The sequence below is a fragment of the Anolis sagrei genome, chromosome 4 (assembly GCF_037176765.1).
Source record: "Anolis sagrei isolate rAnoSag1 chromosome 4, rAnoSag1.mat, whole genome shotgun sequence".
NCBI classification, from domain to species: domain Eukaryota; kingdom Metazoa; phylum Chordata; class Lepidosauria; order Squamata; family Dactyloidae; genus Anolis; species Anolis sagrei.
Window position 1 is genome coordinate 232,718,218 of NC_090024.1, and position 19,980 is coordinate 232,738,197.

The following is a 19,980-nucleotide window of genomic DNA, read 5'->3' on the forward strand; positions in this document are numbered from 1 at the left end:
ATACAGCCCGAAAAAACCTACAACAACCCAGTGATTCCGACCATGAAAGCCTTCGACAATACACTGCACATACCTTCGCAATATGTGAACAAAGTCCTATTTTATAATGTTTAATTGATCAGTGGTAGATTAAGGACCACCAAAATAAAGTACTTCTTGTTGGGACTATGAGCCTTCACGTCAACCCCAACCCAAGGTCAAGATTTACTCAGAACTAATTTTTCATTGCCTTCCTGTTAGGCTGAGTGTGACTTGTCTAAGGTAGTTTGCATGGCTGAGTGGGAATTTGAACCTAGTCTCAGAGTTCTAGATCAACACTCAAATCATTATGTGAGCTCTGGTTTGTCATACAAATCACAATATTTGGACTTTATTGTCTATTGGCTTTGATGGGGAATTATCTCCAAAGGGCAATTCAGTCATGGGCTCATCTATGCCCACGGCTGAATATGCAGCATCTATTAAAGCTACAATTCCAAACTCTCAGCCCCTTGTCCTCCCATTTACCTCCACGCGATATTTCTCAGCACTGTGACAGCGGTCCGTTGCTCCAAAGCAGAAGCACCTGGTACAGCCTTTTGGATTGTTGGCATCCAAAGAAAAGGTCCCCAGGTGACACTGGTCACACCTTTGACCTTCTACATTTTCCTGTAAATAGTTAAAAGAGATAAAATAGAGCATTCTTGTTTTTTTCATGTACCTATTGAGTAGAAGAAAGTGAAAAAAACAAACAAAGAGGAGGTTGTTTTTTTCTTTGTGTTCAACACAGGCAGCTCAAGACCCCTGCCATTCACAAGTCATCAGAGCTCATATAGGTAAAAGCTGTATTCTGCAAAAATGCATTGTTGCTCAGTAGCTTGGACATGCTAGCTTTTACCTGTGCATTTTGTTGACATTATGCTATGGCCCTGTCTTAAATTTTTAATTTTTTTCATGAAGGCTAGCAACGACAAACTGATTTATAATATGATCCTTGTGACTATAGGGGACACATTCCCGGAGTTTGCATGGACATAGAATCATAGAGTTGAAAGAGACCTTGTGGGCCATCCAGTCCAACTCCTTGCCAAGAAGCAGGAAATTCACAATCAAGGCATCCGCGACAAGTGGCTGTCTAGCCTCTGCTTAAAACCCATCAAAGAAGGAGCTTCCACCACACTCTGGAGCAGACAGTTCCACTGCTGAACAGCTCTCACAGTCAGCAAGTTCTTCCTAATGTTCAGGTGGAATCTCCTTTCTTATAGTTTGACGACATTGGTCTCCAGGGCAGAAGAAAACAAGCTTGCTCCCTCCTCCCTGTGACTCCCCCTCAGATATTTATACATGACCATCATGTCTCCTCTCAGCCTTCTCTTCTGCAGGCTAAACATGCCCAGCTCTTTAAGCCACTCCTCACAGGGCTTGTTCTCCAGACCGTTGATCATTTTAATTGCCTTCCTCTGGACACATTCCAGCTTGTCAACATCTCCCTTCAATTGTGGTGCCCAGAATTGGATACAGTAGTCCAGATGTGGCTGGACCAAGGCAGAATAGAGGGGTAACATGACTTCCCCAGATCTAGACACTATACTCCTATTGATGCAGGTCAAAATCCCATTGGCTTTTTTTTACCGCAGCATGACATTGTTGGCTCATGTTTAACTTGTTGTCGTCGAGGTCTCCAAGATCTTTTTCACACATACTGCTGTTGAGCCTGGTGTCCCCCATTCTGTATCTTTGCATTTCAGTTTTTTTCTCTCCCTAAGTGGAGTATCTTGCATTTGTCACTGCTAAATACTTCATGCTCCCCAGAGAAGAGAAGTGATAGAGAAATACCAATCCAGTCCATTTTATTCTACAAGAATGATACTACTGGACAGTAAGATCACAAATCTGAACCAATCCCTTAAGCAGCATTTACCCAGCAGCCAAGATCAGATAGGCGGGCAAGAATGATACAGAGCACCAGACTAACCTTACAGTGGCATTGTCCAGTAAGTGGATTACACACACTTGATTTTGTCCCTGCCTCGTGGCAATCGCATCTCCTGCAGTTTGGATAGCCATAATAGCCTGGTGCGCAGAGATCACACTGACGTCCCACTACATTGGGCTTGCATCTGGAAGAGACATGTTTCATGACTTGCATTCTTTGAACAATTTCAAAATTACATTCCCACAGGCCATATTTGACTGTGGACCTCAACTTTATTGGCTCTTGGAGTCTCCAACCAGTTCTTTAAGTCCATTCCCACTTTTTAAATGTTTGAGAATTTGTTTTGCTCAAAACCATACATAGTCCCTCAAAACATGAAAAAAAAATCCCCATCCTACCCCTATACATACTACAGACGCAAAACATTAAGAGTCCCTCCAGAACTGCAAGCACTATCTCAAGCAAATATTGACAATTTAGTCACACTGTCATTACTTGCAGCAATAGCCGATGTAGCGAAGCAACCAAGTTGGGGGGGGGGGGTGAATGCTCTCATTAAGGAGGCCAGACTTGGTGGAGGTGGTTGACAGGGGTGGAGCTGCAGGCTATTGAAGGCTGCTCTGCCCTCTGCTGTGCTCTTTGCTTCAGCGTGACCCTAACCCCCCCCCCCAAATTTTCAACCCTCCCTTAAAAAAATTTTCTGGCTATGACCCTGCAGAACCCTGTACTATCCCCAGATATCTCTATTTCCTCTTTAGTCCCTCTCAAAACGGCAGTAAGAAGTGACACAATGTCATTTAGAGAGGGACTGTAGAGGAAAACAGAAGGGAAATGGAGGGAGGCATTAAATTAGCTCAAACAGATGCCCACCACATTGTAGGAATCCTACTGATCTATTATTCACATAACTAATGACCAAGAATACTTACCTGCATTGCCCACTATCTATGTTGCATCCTGGTTCCATTTGATCTTGAATCCCAGGACTGGAGCAGTTGCAGTCCTCACAGCCTACTAGTGGGTGACAACCAAAGGTCTGGGGCTCACAGACGATACACTCAGGTTTAATGGTACGTGGGGGACAGATGCATTGTCCGGTCACTTCATTGCACAGGCGTATTCCACAATTGCAGGCTACAAGTTAAAACAGATAGGTATTTTCCATAGAAAGAAGGCACAAATGTACACCCTGCTTCCTGTTCCTACAACACAAGACCACATGACCTTTCTATGTCTCTCAGCTAGGAAATGTAAGATACAAGTGACACTAAAGAAGTTACAGCTGCTATGCTGTACCCCTTCTCTCAGAGTATAAAATATGTCAAGGAAAGCTTAACAGGCTCTTTCTTCAATTGGGGCTAATAGCTTAAAAAACACCTCATCTCTCCTGCTCTCTGACAAGCGGGGACCATGGCTGGTCTATTTATGAATGTTTCCTATTCCAAAATTGAAAGTGTTAATGAGCACAAAATGGGTAAGTGCACTGCTACTGATTCTGTCTGATGATATTTTTCTAGGTGAAAGGTTTACAATGGATAAATACACAAACAGGAAGCTGTGCTAGAAATTTACTGCAACTCTTTATGAGCTGGATGCTATTTTCAAGCTTCTGTCTATCACATTTCACATTGATATCTCATACATTCATATTTTCTTTCATAGGTACAATTCTGCAATAAGAAAATGCAGGAAAATATCATGTTGGGTTGTTGTGAGTTTTCTGGACTGTATGGCCATGTTCCAGATTATTTTCTCCTGATGTTTGGCCTGCATCCATGGCAGGCATCTTCAGAGGTTGTGAGGTCTATCGGAAACTAGGCAAGTGGGGTTTATATATCTGTGGAATGCCCAGGGTGAGAGAAATAACTCTTGTCTGGTTGAGGCAAGTGTGAATGTTGCAATTGCAGGAGTTCTTTCAGACAAGAGGGACATTCCATAGATATGTAAACCCCACTTGCCTAGTTTCCAACAGATCCCTCACAACCTCTGAGGATGCCTGCCATAGATGCAGGAAAAACATCAGGAGAGAATGCTTCTGGAACATGGCCAAACAGCCTGGAAAACTCACAACACAATGATTCTGGCCATGAAAGCCTTCGACAATACAAAGATCCGGTTCAAAACAAACTTCATGACTGTGAATGAAACAAAAACCGGTAACCAAAGTCATCACTGTGTCTGACGTACTCATGTAATAGCTGCATAATAATCCAAATACTCCTAGCTAATAAGGTCTGAATATGAATCCTGAAACTTGTTGTAAGCTTGCTGTAGGTAAATCAGCCTGGAATGGTATACCTTCCCTCCCACCCCAGAAGGGAAATACTTACGCCTGCAGTTGGGGAAGCCCCAGTAGCCAGTGGCACAGCGGGAACACTCTCGCCCAATGACATTTGACCTGCAAACACACTGGCCACCAAATGGCTCACACTGACTCCTGATGGCACCTGCTTCATGGCAATTGCAAGGTTGGGCCCCATTGTTGTAAAAGAGAGAGATCGAGATGGCCGAGTCCTGGCAGAACTTGGATGATGTTACAGGGCTGCAGAAAAAGCAAACATTTGCTCATTGGGTCTACAGTTGCATCTGTCAAGTAGTAAAATTAGGTACCACCTTGTGTGGGGAGGCTAAATTAACTAATTTATGAGGCCATAAAAAAGACTCCAGCAAAGCACTCCAACAAAAGCATGTGGGGAATGTGGAATGCGGAAGTACTTCATCAGTGTCGCAGATGGACGATGAAAGCGACAGCTCTCCCAGCAGCCAGAAAAAGTTAAATAGCCTCTGTGTATGTCTGTATATGTTGTATGTCAAATTGCCATTGAATGTTTGCCATATATGTGTACACTGTAATCCGCCCTGAGTCCCCTGCAGGGTGAGAAGGGGGGAATATAAATACTGTAAATAAATAAATAAATAAATAAATACTGGGACATATATATTCATTCATTAAAACAACAGGGTGTCCTATTTTGGGATTTCTTATTTACAACCTGAGAGTTAGGGATACAAAAAAATGAAGGCCAAGCTCCCCTGATGAGAATAAGCCCTTATAGCTCACCCCGATGACATAACAATTATCAAGTTCTACATTTGGGCAGGTAAATTATATATGCACAGAATACATAAAATTACAGGCTCATCTGTTTAAGGGGTTGCAAAATTAGGAAAGTGAGGTGCATTTCTATCTCACTTGATATAGAACCCATTGACTCCACAGTTGCTGATGAAATCATAGGATTTGTCCAGTGGTTCCTCCGAAAGGTAACTGGAGCCATAACTGTCTTCAGGAACGACAAGGATATAATCCTGTAAGTAGACAAAGAAGATCTCATGGTAAATAATAGCAAACCTAAATGGAGATCCAATTGTTCAAGTTATGTAAGTCTCCTTTCATAAATTCCTTGCCTAAGTTCTTCCTCTTCCCTTTTTCTGATAATGACATATATATCGTAAGTAGTCACTTTTGATGTTTACTTGCACAGATGCCCAAATTGCTTCCCTTGGAAAAACGGAAGAAGACACTGAGTTGCTTGACTGCCCAAGTGTAGAACAATTTTAATTTTGCTCAGACTGAAGATTAATTCTAAAGTGATACAAAAAGAGAAGGAAAAGCCTGCCAGTTTATGAATGGGGTTGAATTTAAGTTTGGTTTGAGTTTGGGTTTGGCTTGCATTATTGTATCCACTGGGGAGAACATTTTGTAAGTTTCCTCATTTGTTATTGCAGTCGATCCTCATCAATGTAACCAGAGATATGTATGCTAGGGAACGTACCAACCAAAAGTGCCGGTCTTCTGGCACACGGATGATCACACTCAGGTCGTTATCGGTAACTTCCAGGACAATTTGATTCTCTGACACCACCAGACTTCGACAACCATATCCATGAGGGCAAAAAGTAGCATTAGCTTGTCCTGAAAAGCCAGAAAGTACATACCATTTGGACAACTGCAGAATATCTGGTTTTGCTTTCAGACATTACCGACACTCCTGTTTACCTACTTTCAGTTCACCCAAATGTCCTAAAAGCTGCTTAACAGAAAATGGTAACCCTTTACTTCATGATAACTTCCATGCTTTGAATCCCAATATATGTCATAGTTGCCTTTACGAAGAATAAATCTGTTCAGTCTTTCAAACTTGTGTGTGTACATGGTAGGAAACACTGTTCACAGATCTGGCTAGTTCAGATGCATGTTAGGTTGTTCTGAAAAGCTACTCATTTATGCTGAGTCCCATCACAAATCCGGGGTCCCTTACCTTGCCATATCCGTCCTCCATTGATCAACACTTCCACAGGGAAAGTTGGGTGACTGGGCTGGTAGCAATGCAAGATGAAAGCATACCGTCCCAAACTCTGGATGTGGCCATTTAGCACAATGGCTGTCTACAATAAAACAAAGAGAACAATTTAGAACATTATTACGAAGGAATCTTAGGGTTCTTCCTGCCTTGGAGCCTGGCGATTCTATCGACGCCTTGGTAACTCTCTATAATGGGGAGATGGCCAGGGCGTTAGATACGATCGCACCTGAACGCCCCATCTCGTTGTGTCGTGACAGGCCATCTCCTTGGTTCACCGAGGAGCTGGCTGTGATGAAGCATACGAGAAGGGGGCTAGAGCGCAAATGGAGGAAATCTCGAGATGTGTCTGATCGAACACGGGCTAGAGCCTCTCTTAAGGCATACTCCGTGGCTATACGGGTGGCCAGGAAATCATTCACGACTGCTCGTATAGCATCTGCAGCAAATAGATCATCGGAGCTGTTTCGGGTCGTGGGAGAACTCCTCCACCCACCTGCGGTGGAGGAGGTCGCTGATGACCCTGCAGCTCGGTGTCGCGATTTCGCACACCATTTTGCAGGTAAAGTCGCCCAGATACGTCTTGAGCTCGACTCCAATTCCATCGCAGTGCCAGGAGAGGTGACGGAGGCACCTGCTTGTCCAACCTTGTGGGATTCTTTTAGGCTTGTTCTTCCTGAAACCGTGGAGGAGATTCTTGGGGCTGTGAGAGCGACCACCTCATCTCTTGACCCATGCCCATCTTGGCTCATTAAATCAGCCAGAGGGGGGTTGCTTGACTGGTTTGTACCGATTATCAATGCATCGTTGGAGCAAGGAATTTTCCCATCTAATTTGAAGCAGGCCGTGGTTCGTCCACTTATCAAAAAAGCTTCCCTTGACTCCACGGTGCTGAATAACTACAGGCCGATCTCCAACCTCCCCTTTTTGGGTAAAGTGCTGGAGAGGGTGGTCGCCTCTCAGCTCCAGGGTTTCCTAGACGATACCAACTACCTAGATCAGTCACAGTCTGGTTTCAGGCCTGGTCATGGCACCGAGACAGCCTTGGTCGCCTTGGTGGATGACCTCCGCAGAGAGCTGGACAGGGGGAGTGTGACTCTGCTGGTTCTCTTGGACATCTCAGCCGCTTTCGATACCATCGATCATGGTATCCTTCTGGGTCGTCTCTCCAGGATGGGCCTTGGGGGCACGGTTCTGTCGTGGCTCCAGTCCTTCCTGGAGGGACGTACCCAGATGGTGAAGCTGGGAGACGCCTGCTCGGACCCCTGGCCTTTGTCCTGTGGGGTCCCGCAAGGCTCTATTTTGTCTCCCATGCTTTTTAACATCTACATGAAACCGCTGGGAGAGGTCATCCGGAGTTTTGGAGTTGGGTGCCATCTCTACGCGGATGACACACAACTCTACTACTCCTTTCCACCTAATTCCAAGGAGGCTTCTCAGGTGCTAGACGAGTGCCTGGCCGCTGTGTCGATCTGGATGAGGAAGAACAGGCTGAAGATCAATCCCGACAAGACAGAGGTCCTCCTGGTCGATCGTAAACCGGATCGGGGTATAGGGTGGTCACCTGTGTTGGACGGGGTTACACTCCCCCTAAAGCCACAGGTCCGCAGTTTGGGTGTCCTCTTGGATTCTTCGCTTACACTTGAGGCTCAGGTGTCGGCGGTATCCGGGAGGGCCTTTGCGCAACTGAGACTTGTGCGCCAACTGCGACCATACCTCGTGAAGGCTGATCTGGCCGGGGTGGTCCACGCCTTGGTCACCTCTAGAATGGACTACTGCAATGCGCTCTACGTGGGGCTGCCCTTGAAGACGGCTCGGAAACTTCAATTGGTCCAGCGGGCAGCAGCCAGGATGCTAACCGGGGCTCATTATCAAGAGAGGTCTACCCCTCTGTTTAAGGAGCTCCACTGGCTGCCATTTATTTTCCGAGCCCAATTCAAGGTGCAGGTGCTTACCTACAAAGCCCTAAACGGTTTGGGACCACCCTACCCGCGTGACCGCATCTCCATCTACGAACCCACACGCTCGCTCCGGTCATCTGGGGAGGCCCTGCTCGTGATCCCACCCACATCGCAAGCGCGCTTGGTGGGGACACGGGACAGGGCCTTCTCTGTGGCGGCCCCCCGACTTTGGAACGCCCTTCCAAAAGATCTCCGACAGGCCCCTACTCTAGCTGTTTTCAGAAGGAATTTAAAAACTTGGCTGTTCCGTTGTGCCTTCTCTGACTAGGAATCCCCACCCCAAGTCCTAGTAGCACCTTAGCATAACGAATCGTCGCTGCACACCGCACTTTTAATCCTACGTGCCTCCTGCCATTCAGCACTTTTAACCTTGTACCCCATTGCGCCGGCCGAACCAGTTTTAATAATGTCTTGATGTATTGCCATTGTCGTTATTTTGCTTATTGTTTTGATTTGCTTTGCTATTGTTGTGTTATGTTTTCTATTGTATTGTGTTTTGAGGCTTCGGCCTGTGTAAACCGCATCGAGTCCTCCGGGAGATGCTAGCGGGGTACAAATAAAGTTAATAATAATAATAATAATAATAATAATAATAATAATAATTGTTTCTGATATTTGAAGCAGTGGGTTCTAATTTGATCCAATCAAACTATAACCAATACTTCTAAGACAGTGGTTCCCAAACTGTGGTCCGTGGACCACTAAAGGTCTCCACCTTTGCCTGCTAAAGCTCTGCTCTTATGATGATGATAATTCAGGACAAGAGGCACTGGAGACCACAGTGCCAACACAATCTGAGTCCCACTTGAACAACAGAAAGAGATTATACCCACAGGACCTTGCTTCTGCTGCTGCCTGCTTCAGTGAGAGAGACTAACCAATGCACATCCAGGCTGATGCTGCTCTGCTTAAGGTGGCACTAGCCATTGTGACCTCATGCTGAAGTACTGGGACTGGCCATTGTGACTTCATGCCAATGTGACTTTGAAATTATCTAGGGGGGTTTGATCTGGTCCATGCCTTGGTTACATTCAAACTGGGCTATTGCAATGCACTCTACGTGGGGCTGTCCTTGAAGACAGCCTGGAAATTATGACTGGTACAACAGGCAGCAGCCAGGCTCCTTACTGGAGCAAACTATAGGGAGTATACAACAGCTTCATTGGCTGCCCATAAGTTGCCAAGCCAAATTCAAGGTGCAGGTCATGACCTATAAAGCCTTAAACAGTTCGGCCCCACCTATCTCCGTGATCGCATCTCCTTCTATGAACCGTCGCGAACTCTAAGATCTTCTGAGGAGGTCCTCCTTTCACTCCCACCACCGTCACAAGTATGGTTGGTGGGGACGAGAGATAGGGCCTTCTCGGTGGTAGCCCCCTGCCTCTGGAATGCCCTTCCAAAGGAAATAAGACAGACCTCATCCCTCCCCTCCTTTCATAAGAGCTTGAAGACCTGGTGGTTTCAACAAGCTTTTGAGAATGACCAGTTCTAGCTCAGCCTCAAACATTGTTGAATATGGTCCTTATACTTTCTATCTATTACCCCGGTCATCCCTCTAATAGGCCCTGGAAATGAGCAGCCACAGACCCGTACTGCTATTGTTGTTAGCCTGTTATAGCACTGTACTTAATTCCCAGTCCCCTCATATTTTGAGTTTGCACTAGCCTCGGCTCAGCCTTTTAATTGCTCTGAACAGGCAGGATTATTTTTAATATATATGTGTGTTATTGTGATAATTTTATGCTTATGTTGTTTTGTTAATTTTATATCATGCTGTTTACTTTGTATGTTTTGGGGATGTTACTTGGAAACCGCCCTGAGTCCCCCTCGGGGAGATAGAGCAGTATATAAATAAATTATTATTATTATTATTATTATTATTATTATTTGTTCTGGAACTGAAAACAGTTCACTGAACACTGACACACGTTACTGCTATACCCTAAACCTTACAGATGGCAAATGATGAAGAATAAAAAATAATTAATGTTAATTAATTAATGTTAATTAATGTTAATACACTAACAATAAAATCAAAATTACATCTGCATCAATATCTCTGCTCGCACATCACGGGAACCCCCAGAATTCATCCCCCACCCCCACTTTCCCATGATAATCTCTAGTATCCGCCCTCTTGAAATTTCTCCTCTATTTCCTATACCTACCTGAGGAGCTTTGAGCAGGATGAGTTCTGCAGAGGAATCTAACAGAGTTGGAGGCCGAAGTGGGGGTGTTAGAGGGATTCCCAATGGAGGGACACTAAAGGCATGAATCAGGGGGAAGCCTGGAGTGAGTGGTAATAGCTGCCCTTCTTCCAGGACAACTGACTGCGATATTTTCTGATATCTTGATGGGATACAGGAGCTACTATGGAAAAAGAGAAAGAATGTTAAGAGTTCTATAACCAAGCAAAAAGCCAACGTTCTTATTAGAATATAGAAGAGACAGAAAAATCATAATGCCATTGCTCAGAAGTGCAAAAAATCTGATAGAGATCTCACAGTAGAACTCATTATAATCGTAACAAGAAACACATATTTTAAAATGTATTTACCTATTTGGTGATAATGTTCCATGGACACTTATGCAATGGACCTTTGGCTCCACAAATTCCATAGTGAATTGTTCATATGGAATGAGATATACTTTGTACTAAAAGCAGAGAAGAGGAAGTGGGTGGAAAGTGAGAATCACACATAACTTTGTGTTGTCAAAGGCTTTCATGGTTGGAATCACTGGGTTGTTGTGACTTTTCCGGGCTGTATAGCTATGTTTCAGAAGCATTCTCTCCTGACTTTTCACCCACATCTATGGCAGGCATCCTCAAAGGTTGTGAGGTCTGTTGGAAACTAGGTAAGTGGGGTTTATATATCTGTGGAATGTCCAGGATGGGAGAAAGAATTTTTCCCTGTTTGAAGCAAGTCTGAATGTTGCAACTGGCAGGTTTGATTAGCATTGAATAGTCTTGCAACTTCAAAGCTGTGTTGCTTCCTGCCTGGGGAATCCTTGGTTGGGAGGTGTCAGCAATCAGGGCCAACTAACACCTCCCATCAAAGGATCCCCCAGGCAGGAAGCAGCCAGGCTTTGAAGCTGCAAGGCCATTAAATGCTAATTAAGGTGGCCAACTGAAACATTCATACTTACCTCAAAGAGACAAGAGTTATTTATCCCACCCTAGACATTCCACAGATATATAAACCCACTTGCCTCGTTTCCAACATATCGTACAACCTCTGAGGATGCCTGCCATTAGTGTCGATGAAACGTCAGGAGAGAATGCTTCTGGAACATGGCCCTACAGCCAGGAAAGCTCACAGCAACCCACAGACAACTTTCTTTTCTTGGTTAATATAAATACTGAATTTCTTTTTAAAAAATCTATTAGACCAGATAATAACTTTTGCTTTTTACACACAAAAGATATAAAGAAGACACAAACAAAAAAATCTGAAGCAAAAACCGTAAAAATTACAATGGTTATTTCTGTGGCTGAGCGAAATGTTTTCTAGTCACAGATGTAGAACTACGATCCATCCAGCATCCCCAGCAAAATAAAGTCATATAGCTATGTTTATGTTGATGATCACAAACAACTAACACTGGCCAAAATAATATTTAACTTGAGAGAAAACAACAGATTATACATTCTAGTAAAATTATCGTTGGCAAGAAGGTATTTTTTTTACTAAGCTAAATATCTCCTTTCCTAAAACTAGATTTGCAATGCTGCTGCAAAATGGAACATGGGACCAAAGAGGGAAAGACAAGGGTAGAGTGCGGAAGAAGGAAACACAAGGTGTGCCTACTCTTAATGGACTGAGATCCGGAGCTGCCTCGGATACAAGATCCTTTAGAATTGTCAGGCTTGCTGTGGATTCTTAGTTATTCATTTATTTATGTATTGTAACACCTGTCGTGCTCTACTTCAAAAGCTTACCAGCAAGAAATCAGCCTGATCTGCCATGAATCGGATTGTAGCCTCCGTGAGAAGTTCAAAAGCGGCCAAGCGATTTAGCGAATCTAAAACTATCCCACGACAAAGGAAACTGCAAGACAAAAACTTTTGGTCAAACTCAAGGATGAGGTTGTTCTGCCAAATATTTTTTTTCCTTTATGGTTTTTAATATAGAGTCCTCATAACCCTTTGATTTGATTTTCTTTGCGTAATGGCAGGAGGATGCTTCCGAAGGATATCACAGGGCCTCGTTTCCTATTTTTAAGGTCACATTTTGAATGAAGGTTTGCAAAAAGGAGTTCCCAGACAATGTAATCAATCTGTCATTTATATAAACATCATCTGGTTGTTTAAATAGGGCACCGGGGCTCAGGATGCCCATGCTATTTTCGACTCAGACATGCCTTGTTCTGAGGATGTAGACTCTTGGACTGAATTTCTGGCACCGGCATGTATAGTACAGGGAATCTAAACAAGATGTGCTTTCTAGCCAATGACTATAAATACTAACATCATTCTAGCCATCATAAGCCAACAAATCAAGAAGTGCATAGATGGTATAAAGCAGAACAACCAGCCACTGCCTTTTTATCGCAACCACACTCATATTATAAGCTGTGTATTCCAATGTCCACTGGTTGTGCAGTGGGTTAAACCACTAAGTTGCTGAATTTGTGGACCGAAAGGTTGGTGGTTCGAATCCGAGGAGCAGAGTGAGCTCCCGTTGTTAACCCCAGCTTCGGCCAACCTAGTAGTTCTAAAACATGCAAGCGTAAGTAGATCAATAGGAACCACTTCTGCAGGAAAGTAACAGCACTCCATGCGGTAATGCTGGCCACATGACCTTGGAGGCGTCTATAGACAACACTGGCTCTTCGGCTTAGAAATGGAGATGAGTACCACACCCCAGAGTTGGACACGACTAGACTTAATGTCAAGGGGAACCTTTATTTTTCCTATTCCAATCACTGTGGTCATTGCCATTGTTGAAGATTACAGTGGTTTCCATAACAGAAGCCAACTAATTTCTTCACCAAGTCTTTTATCACAAACCAAAGTACACTGTGATTGATGTGGCCTTGATGGTTCTCACTCTTCCTTTGATTTATTTTTTTTCAAAAGAGCAAAGAATGGAAATTTATGACATTTGGTAAATCTTTGTTAAAGGAGAAAACCTGAGTTATTATTTTCAGCTCAGAAAGACTTACTGCAAACTCAGTCTTGTAATATTAACAGTAGAGTATAAAAGCTGATTTTATAAACAATAATAATAATAATAATAATAATAATAATAATGGATCGTCAAAGTTGTAATCCCAGGCGACAGCAGGATTGAAGAGAAACAACTGGGAAAGCTGACACAATATGAGGATTTAAAGATCGAACTGCAAAGACTCTGGCAAAAGCCAATCAAGGGGGTCCCAGTGGTGATCGGCACACTGGGTGCAGTGCCTAAAGACCTTGGCCTGCACTTAAACACAACTGGCTCTGACAAGATTACCATCTGCCAGCTGCAAAAGGCCACCTTACTGGGATCTGCACGCATTATTAACCGATACATCACACAGTCCTAGACACTTGGGAAGTGTCTGACGTGTGATCCAATACAACAGCCAGCAGAGTGCTCTTGTTTGCTGTGGACTCATCTTTTTGTGTTAATAATAATAATAATAATAATAATAATAATAATAATGATAATAACAATAACAATAATGATGATGATGATTTATATTTCACCCTATTTCCCTGGAGGGACTCAGGGCAGATTGCAAACATAAAAGGCAAACACTCAATGCCTGAACATAATAACAATACACCCAATGGCGCAATGGGTTAAACCCTTGTGCCGGCAGGACTGAAGACAGACGGGTTGCTGGTTTGAATCACGGATGAGCTCCCTCTGTCAGCTCTGGCTCCCTATGTGGGGACATGAGATATGCCTCCCACAAGGATGGTAAAACATCAAACACCTGGGCGTCCCCTGGGCAACATCCTTGCAGACGGCCAATTATCTCATGCCAGAAGCGACTTGCAGTTTCTCAAGTCACTCCTGACACGAAAAAAGCTCCATAATAACGAAAATTGACAACCCAACATATAAAAGCAAATTATAACTTAACTAAAATGAAATGAAAAATGTAACCTGTTATATCAGACATGAATCAAAACATCAAAGATCAAACAGAAGCATCTATTTCCCAGTTCCTTAGGGGCAAATAAGATTGATCATTGCTCGAGATGTCTATAGAACTGGTGGGGTGATCCATGGGGCATGGATACGGATGGTAGCTATTAATCTGAAGTATAATGGTAGTATTACCATTTAAACATCATATGTAGAAAATATATTCTTCTATGGTGTCAGCATTCCCTCCTCTCTTACGTCAGGGAGCCTACCTGTGTTTGCAGGTGTATACATTAAGAGTGCCCTGCTGAGTAGCATGCTGTGGAGAGCTCACAGCTACATGGATTGTCTGTGGAGCCTCTTCATTGGCATATTCCACCAGGAGGACATACCGCCCTGGCTGAGGGATAGCAACCCACAGCTGCACTTCCACCTACACACAAGGAAGAAAAGGAGGGTGGGGGTTAAAGAGAAGAGCATTTTAGGCTGGTTTCAGAAACATTTCTGCTCTGAAACCAAGGCATGCATCCCATCCAAGGCAAGGTATAAATCCAATACATTATATAAAGGAAACGAAATGAGAGGGCTATTGAGTTGTCATTGGAGTAATAACGCCAGAATCTTCAAGATGAATATATATTTGCCATTGTTGACGAAGTTGGAGTCTGACTCAGAATTTGACAATAGGAAAACAGAAGAGTCAGAGGGAGAGTTAAAGGTCTGGCGTACTGACCTCATATCCCTGTTTGAAATGAGATCAGTACGAAAACTTAAACAAAGCATTTGCCAGCAAGACATCTTCCTTCAAGCTTGTTTTGACTGTTCTTCTGGAGGGCATACAAACTAATAACTGAAACATATTTATTTTTCATAACCATATGTGCAGGAAAAAACGTACCGACTTGTATTTATCTGAAAAAGTGCTTCCTAATACTTAGGAGTAATCTTTTTTCTTGCATATTGAATCTACTGGTTCATATTCTAGTCTCTGTATCAGCAGAAAATAATCTCACTCCATATTGTACACTAGGCATCTTCAAACTGCAGTCCTCCAAACTCCAACTCCCAGAATTCCTGTCCATTTAATAAGCTTTTTTTGTCATGTCAGAAGCGACTTGAGAAACATCATGTTGTAAAACATGTTTTATTGCTTAATTTGTAAAATCTTAATGTAATTTGACGTTTAATAGGATTTTCCTTAATCCCTCCTTATTAAACAATATTTTCTCTTATCCAATGTTCTGCAGGCCCATTCATGTTGGATAAGTGAGACTCTACTGTATTTGCAACAACTTAGAAAATGATCCCTTCCTGGGAAAGATGTTAGTGGTGTTTTGCGAGGAGTATGGAAGTATGACCCAGAGATAAAAGCTTTAAATAACAGTTTGAAGTGAATGGAATAACTTACATCACTTCCACTACACTCTACCATCTCAGGGTATGCGAGGAAGTTCTCCTTAGGACAGGGTCTTGGTAAGTTGTTGTCCAGTTTACACACAGCCTCTTCTCCTGACGCATAGGGGAATTGATCCACCGGCATATATTTATACTGTAGGCAGCTAGAAAGAATGAGAATTGATTTTTTTTTCTCCTGTATCAAGATACTTGCTAGTACATGCAGTCACTGAGTAACAAACATCTGACTTACAAATGCCTTATAGTTAAGAACAGGGGTGAGACAACAGGAAGTGAGAGAAATCTACCCCTAGGAAGGAAAATTCACTCCTAAAGGAGTTACTATGAGAACAAGATGTCCCAGTTAAAGCTTTATCACCAATAATAATAATAATAATAATAATAAATATAGACTCTGCAAGGAAGCAGATGAAACAATAGATGAAACAATGGGAGGCCTTCACTGCCCATTTTGTACACCTGATACTACTACCACTCCAATACCAGAAAAATGCAAGCAGCTAGAAGGTTTTGCAATGAATTCTCTTTGAAAGCTAACTCCATATCACCTAGTGATGCTAGTATAGGATGCATTCACAATACAAACACAATTTGCAACAAAAATAAATATGAAAAACTTACTTTTGACTAATTTGTTCAGTGGTTGGACTATAGGTACAAGGATCTGAGACTTTCACTTGCAATATAGGAGCCTCGTAGTATGAGCTGGGTACCAGAACCAAGTAATCCTAGAAAGAAGGGCAGAAATATCAAATTTAATTTCTCTTGGTTTTATCATCATCAAAGATGGGGAAATATGGAGGTCCATTCTTACTAGCAGCACATCCTCGGCTTCAATGATCAGCGACCACACATGAGGACTCAACACAAATGGCTCCCCAAAGCTGTTGTGAGGAACAGTGACAAACGCTGGCTCCTTCGTGGGCACAAAAACAATCTGTTTAGTCTGTTCCGTGCCTAAAATTCAGAAAAGAAAAGTCAATGTTTAGTCAGGTCTGGAAAGTGTACGAGACTTCTGACCTGGATCTGAGAATAAATCAGAAAAGCCAAAGTCCACCATAATTTGCCGCTGACTCTCTATTGCCACAGAAAGAGGACACATGTATAGGATGTGCAGCTTCACTATAGTCCATGTGTTCCTATCTGGTCCTTGGACCTCTCCCCATTTTCCCACCCTCAGGGTTGCATCAAAAATTATGGTGCTAATGTCCACAGTCTAGACCAGGCATGGACAAACTTGGGCTCTCCAGGTGTTTTGGACTTCAACTCCCATAATTCCTAACAGCTTCGGGCCTGGGGCTGTTAGGAATTGTGCGAGTTGAATTCTAAAACACTTGGAGGGCCCAAGTTTGCCAATCCCTGGTTTAGGTACCGCATCAAACTTCACAAAACAGTGAAAGCAAGAAGGCTCAAGCAAATTTCCAACCTATTTTGAATTAAGATGCAGTCTGGTAGGGTTATTTTATTTTGTCCTCTTTGAGACAAAGTAAATTAGTTGAGAAAAATGAAGGCAAGCATATTGTGTCTTTGGCTGCAACTACAGCTACCCAAATAATCTTGTGTGGACATAGGGTAGGGATGGATCCAGCTCATCAAGCTGTCCATATCACCAAAGCATGGGATCACCCTAGAGCTTCCTCGTTTCTCCTTGTGCTAGACAAACAGCTGGAAGCAACACTTCTGCTGCAAATCCAGCCATACATCATGTGGACTCCCCACAGCAGTGGCAAACTGAGCCCACTTTATCTGACCCATGGGAACACACCCTGGATGAACTAGCTTGATTCAAAACACATTGAGCATATTACACTACATATTATCAACGTTCAATATGTATTCCATTTTGTATCAGTGACTATACAGATTTGTGGGTAAAGTTTTCCATTTCTGATAGTTCAAATGCCTTCTCAGAATCTTAACTAATTCAGACTTAAGGACACCACTGGAAACACTACTCCTGCATGGACTGTGGATGTTGTCCCTACAATGACATACTCAAAGACAAAATTTACATTTCCTCCACCCAAGAGATGATCAAGGCATTTCCAGTAGAGCAACACTGCCAAGAAACAGAAAGCACAGGAAACGTCTATTTCCTTTCCCATGCATACTGTAAGATGGATAGAGAATTCCTTATATATCACTCTAGAAACCTCAAGCCTATTTCGAAGTGCAGTAGGTCCTCCACTTTTACTGTGGTTAGGAGCACAGGATCCCCACAAAAGTGGGGGAAATACATGAATAAAAAGAACACCTCTATAAGAATCTCCAAGTTCTCTAGGGCAATGCTATAGTCAATTTCCGCTGGAGGTAGACTGTAGAATCACTCTGGATGGGTTAGGAATTCCTAGAGAAGTGTTCTCTTTAGGAATCACTAGGTCCTCTAGTGCAACACTATGGACAATTTCCAGTTGAAATATCTGTAGCTTTAATATCCCTTCATCGGTGCATCTGGAGTAGAATGACGCCCAAAAATGTATACAGTACAACCTCATATCCACTGAACCAATACTGGTACTGATATCCCTAACCCACATCCAAAAATATATGCTCTCTGAGCATTTTCTATGTCCTCCAGCACAATGCTATAGTATGCCTCTGCTGCAACTTGGCCATAGCTGCATTAGAGGACCTAGAAATGATGGAGGGGCGTTCTCCATAGGTATTTTCTAGGTCCCTCCAGTATGATACTTTGGCATGCTTCTGTTAGAAGTCATTCATTTCAGTGGGGTTCCCAAATTTCTGTAGATTTATGTTTCCATTGTCTGTTTATGTTTCCATGATCTATTCAGGAACACATCCCCACAGATATGCCTGTGCTGTAGTAAAATGAATAAGCTAGTCTCAAAAATGCTGCTTGATTATTCCTCCAACCTTTTTGCCCCTGTTGCGCTATCACTATGAAAGCTTTCTCCCAGATAAGTATGCATAGCAGAGGCAAACTCAAAAGACTTTGATTTGTTTTGCAGAACAGAATAAACAAGGATACTTCCTGCTGTCTTCAGAAAGCAATAATGGAATAGCAACCGAGGTGTGCAATTCAGCCAAAAGGCATGCTGTTTCAGGGTCCATTGTCAGCTAAGCCCTCATTCTGTTTACTAGGAAGTTACTCAAATTGGGAGGGGTGTTGCTGTTTTCATTCAACGAAGATATGGCTCATTGGCTACAATGCGAAACTTTAAATGCTCAATCCTCACTCATTTTAAGGCCTATCTGCATGAGACCTACTTCGGTTTTAGACCCCATTTACAACTGCAGGCTTGAGAAGTTGCAAAACAATTCACCAATCTACTGATAAGAATTATTTTAAGTTTTAACCATAACATGTTGTTGTTCATTCGTTCAGTCGTCTCCGACTCTTCGTGACTTCATGGACCAGTCCACGCCAGAGCTCCCTGTCGGCCATCACCACCCCCAGCTCCTTCAAGGTCAGTCCAGTCACTTCAAGGATGCCATCCATCCATCTTGTCCTTGGTCGGCCCCTCTTCCTTTTGCCTTCTACTTTCCCCAGCATAATTGTCTTCTCCAGGCTTTGCTGTCTCCTCATGATGTGGCCAAAGTACTTCAACTTTGTCTCTATTATCCTTCCCTCCAATGAGCAGTCGGGCTTTATTTCCTGGAGGATGGACTGGTTGGATCTTCTCGCAGTCCAAGGCACTCTCAGCACTTTCCTCCAGCACCACAGCTCAAAAGCATCGATCTTCCTTCGCTCAGCCTTCCCTAAGGTCCAGCTCTCACATCCGTAGGTTACTACAGGGAATACCATGGCTTTGACTAGGCAGATCTTTGTTGCCAGTCTGATGTCTCTACTCTTTATTATTTTATCGAGACTGGACATTGCTCTCCTCCCAAGAAGACTGGACATTGCTCTCCTCCCTTGGGAGGAGAACCATAACATAACATCTTTTTTTAAAAAAATATGACAAATCGCAAGAGAGGGTTCTGGGAATTGTAGTCACCGGTTGTGTCCATTCTCAGACAATGAGAGCATGGACACAACCAGGCTTTTTATTGGCTAAGAGAGAGAGAAACATCAACTCCCATCATGCTCCATGAGGAACTCAGAGACTTTTCAATGCCCACCCCATGCAAGTGCTGCTGGGAAAGCGAATTCCCAGCAGAGCCCTCTCTGGTGGAGGAGCCTAGGAAACTTTCAAAAAAGAAATGAACAGATACTACTGCTTGCAGGGAAGGAGAAAAGACACTGCAAGAATCTTCTCTTCTCCAGGAGCCCCACAGCAGACTCCTGCCTCAGGTATATTGCAGACTTAACCCCATCCTCTCCAGGAGCTGATAAGATC

The 19,980-nt window shown here is 43.2% G+C and overlaps 1 protein-coding gene across 3 annotated transcripts in view; it reads right to left on the reverse strand.

Annotated features, from left to right (window-relative positions):
* The window catches only part of LAMA5 (laminin subunit alpha 5), a 253,667-nt gene that overhangs the window by 76,859 nt on the left and 156,828 nt on the right, over nucleotides 1-19,980 (reverse strand). For 2 of the 3 annotated variants that reach the window (XM_067468220.1, XM_067468218.1), the window contains exons 24-37: nucleotides 16,494-16,636; nucleotides 16,301-16,407; nucleotides 15,672-15,822; nucleotides 14,536-14,696; nucleotides 12,121-12,229; nucleotides 10,738-10,835; nucleotides 10,349-10,550; nucleotides 6,178-6,304; nucleotides 5,692-5,831; nucleotides 5,109-5,224; nucleotides 4,246-4,457; nucleotides 2,845-3,049; nucleotides 1,955-2,099; nucleotides 508-648 (exon numbers count right to left, since the gene is read on the reverse strand). In XM_067468220.1, coding sequence (XP_067324321.1) covers nucleotides 508-648; nucleotides 1,955-2,099; nucleotides 2,845-3,049; nucleotides 4,246-4,457; nucleotides 5,109-5,224; nucleotides 5,692-5,831; nucleotides 6,178-6,304; nucleotides 10,349-10,550; nucleotides 10,738-10,835; nucleotides 12,121-12,229; nucleotides 14,536-14,696; nucleotides 15,672-15,822; nucleotides 16,301-16,407; nucleotides 16,494-16,636 — 2,057 coding nt within the window. The remainder of the gene's footprint in view (nucleotides 1-507; nucleotides 649-1,954; nucleotides 2,100-2,844; nucleotides 3,050-4,245; nucleotides 4,458-5,108; nucleotides 5,225-5,691; nucleotides 5,832-6,177; nucleotides 6,305-10,348; nucleotides 10,551-10,737; nucleotides 10,836-12,120; nucleotides 12,230-14,535; nucleotides 14,697-15,671; nucleotides 15,823-16,300; nucleotides 16,408-16,493; nucleotides 16,637-19,980) is intronic. The other variant, XM_067468219.1, reaches the window with a different exon arrangement.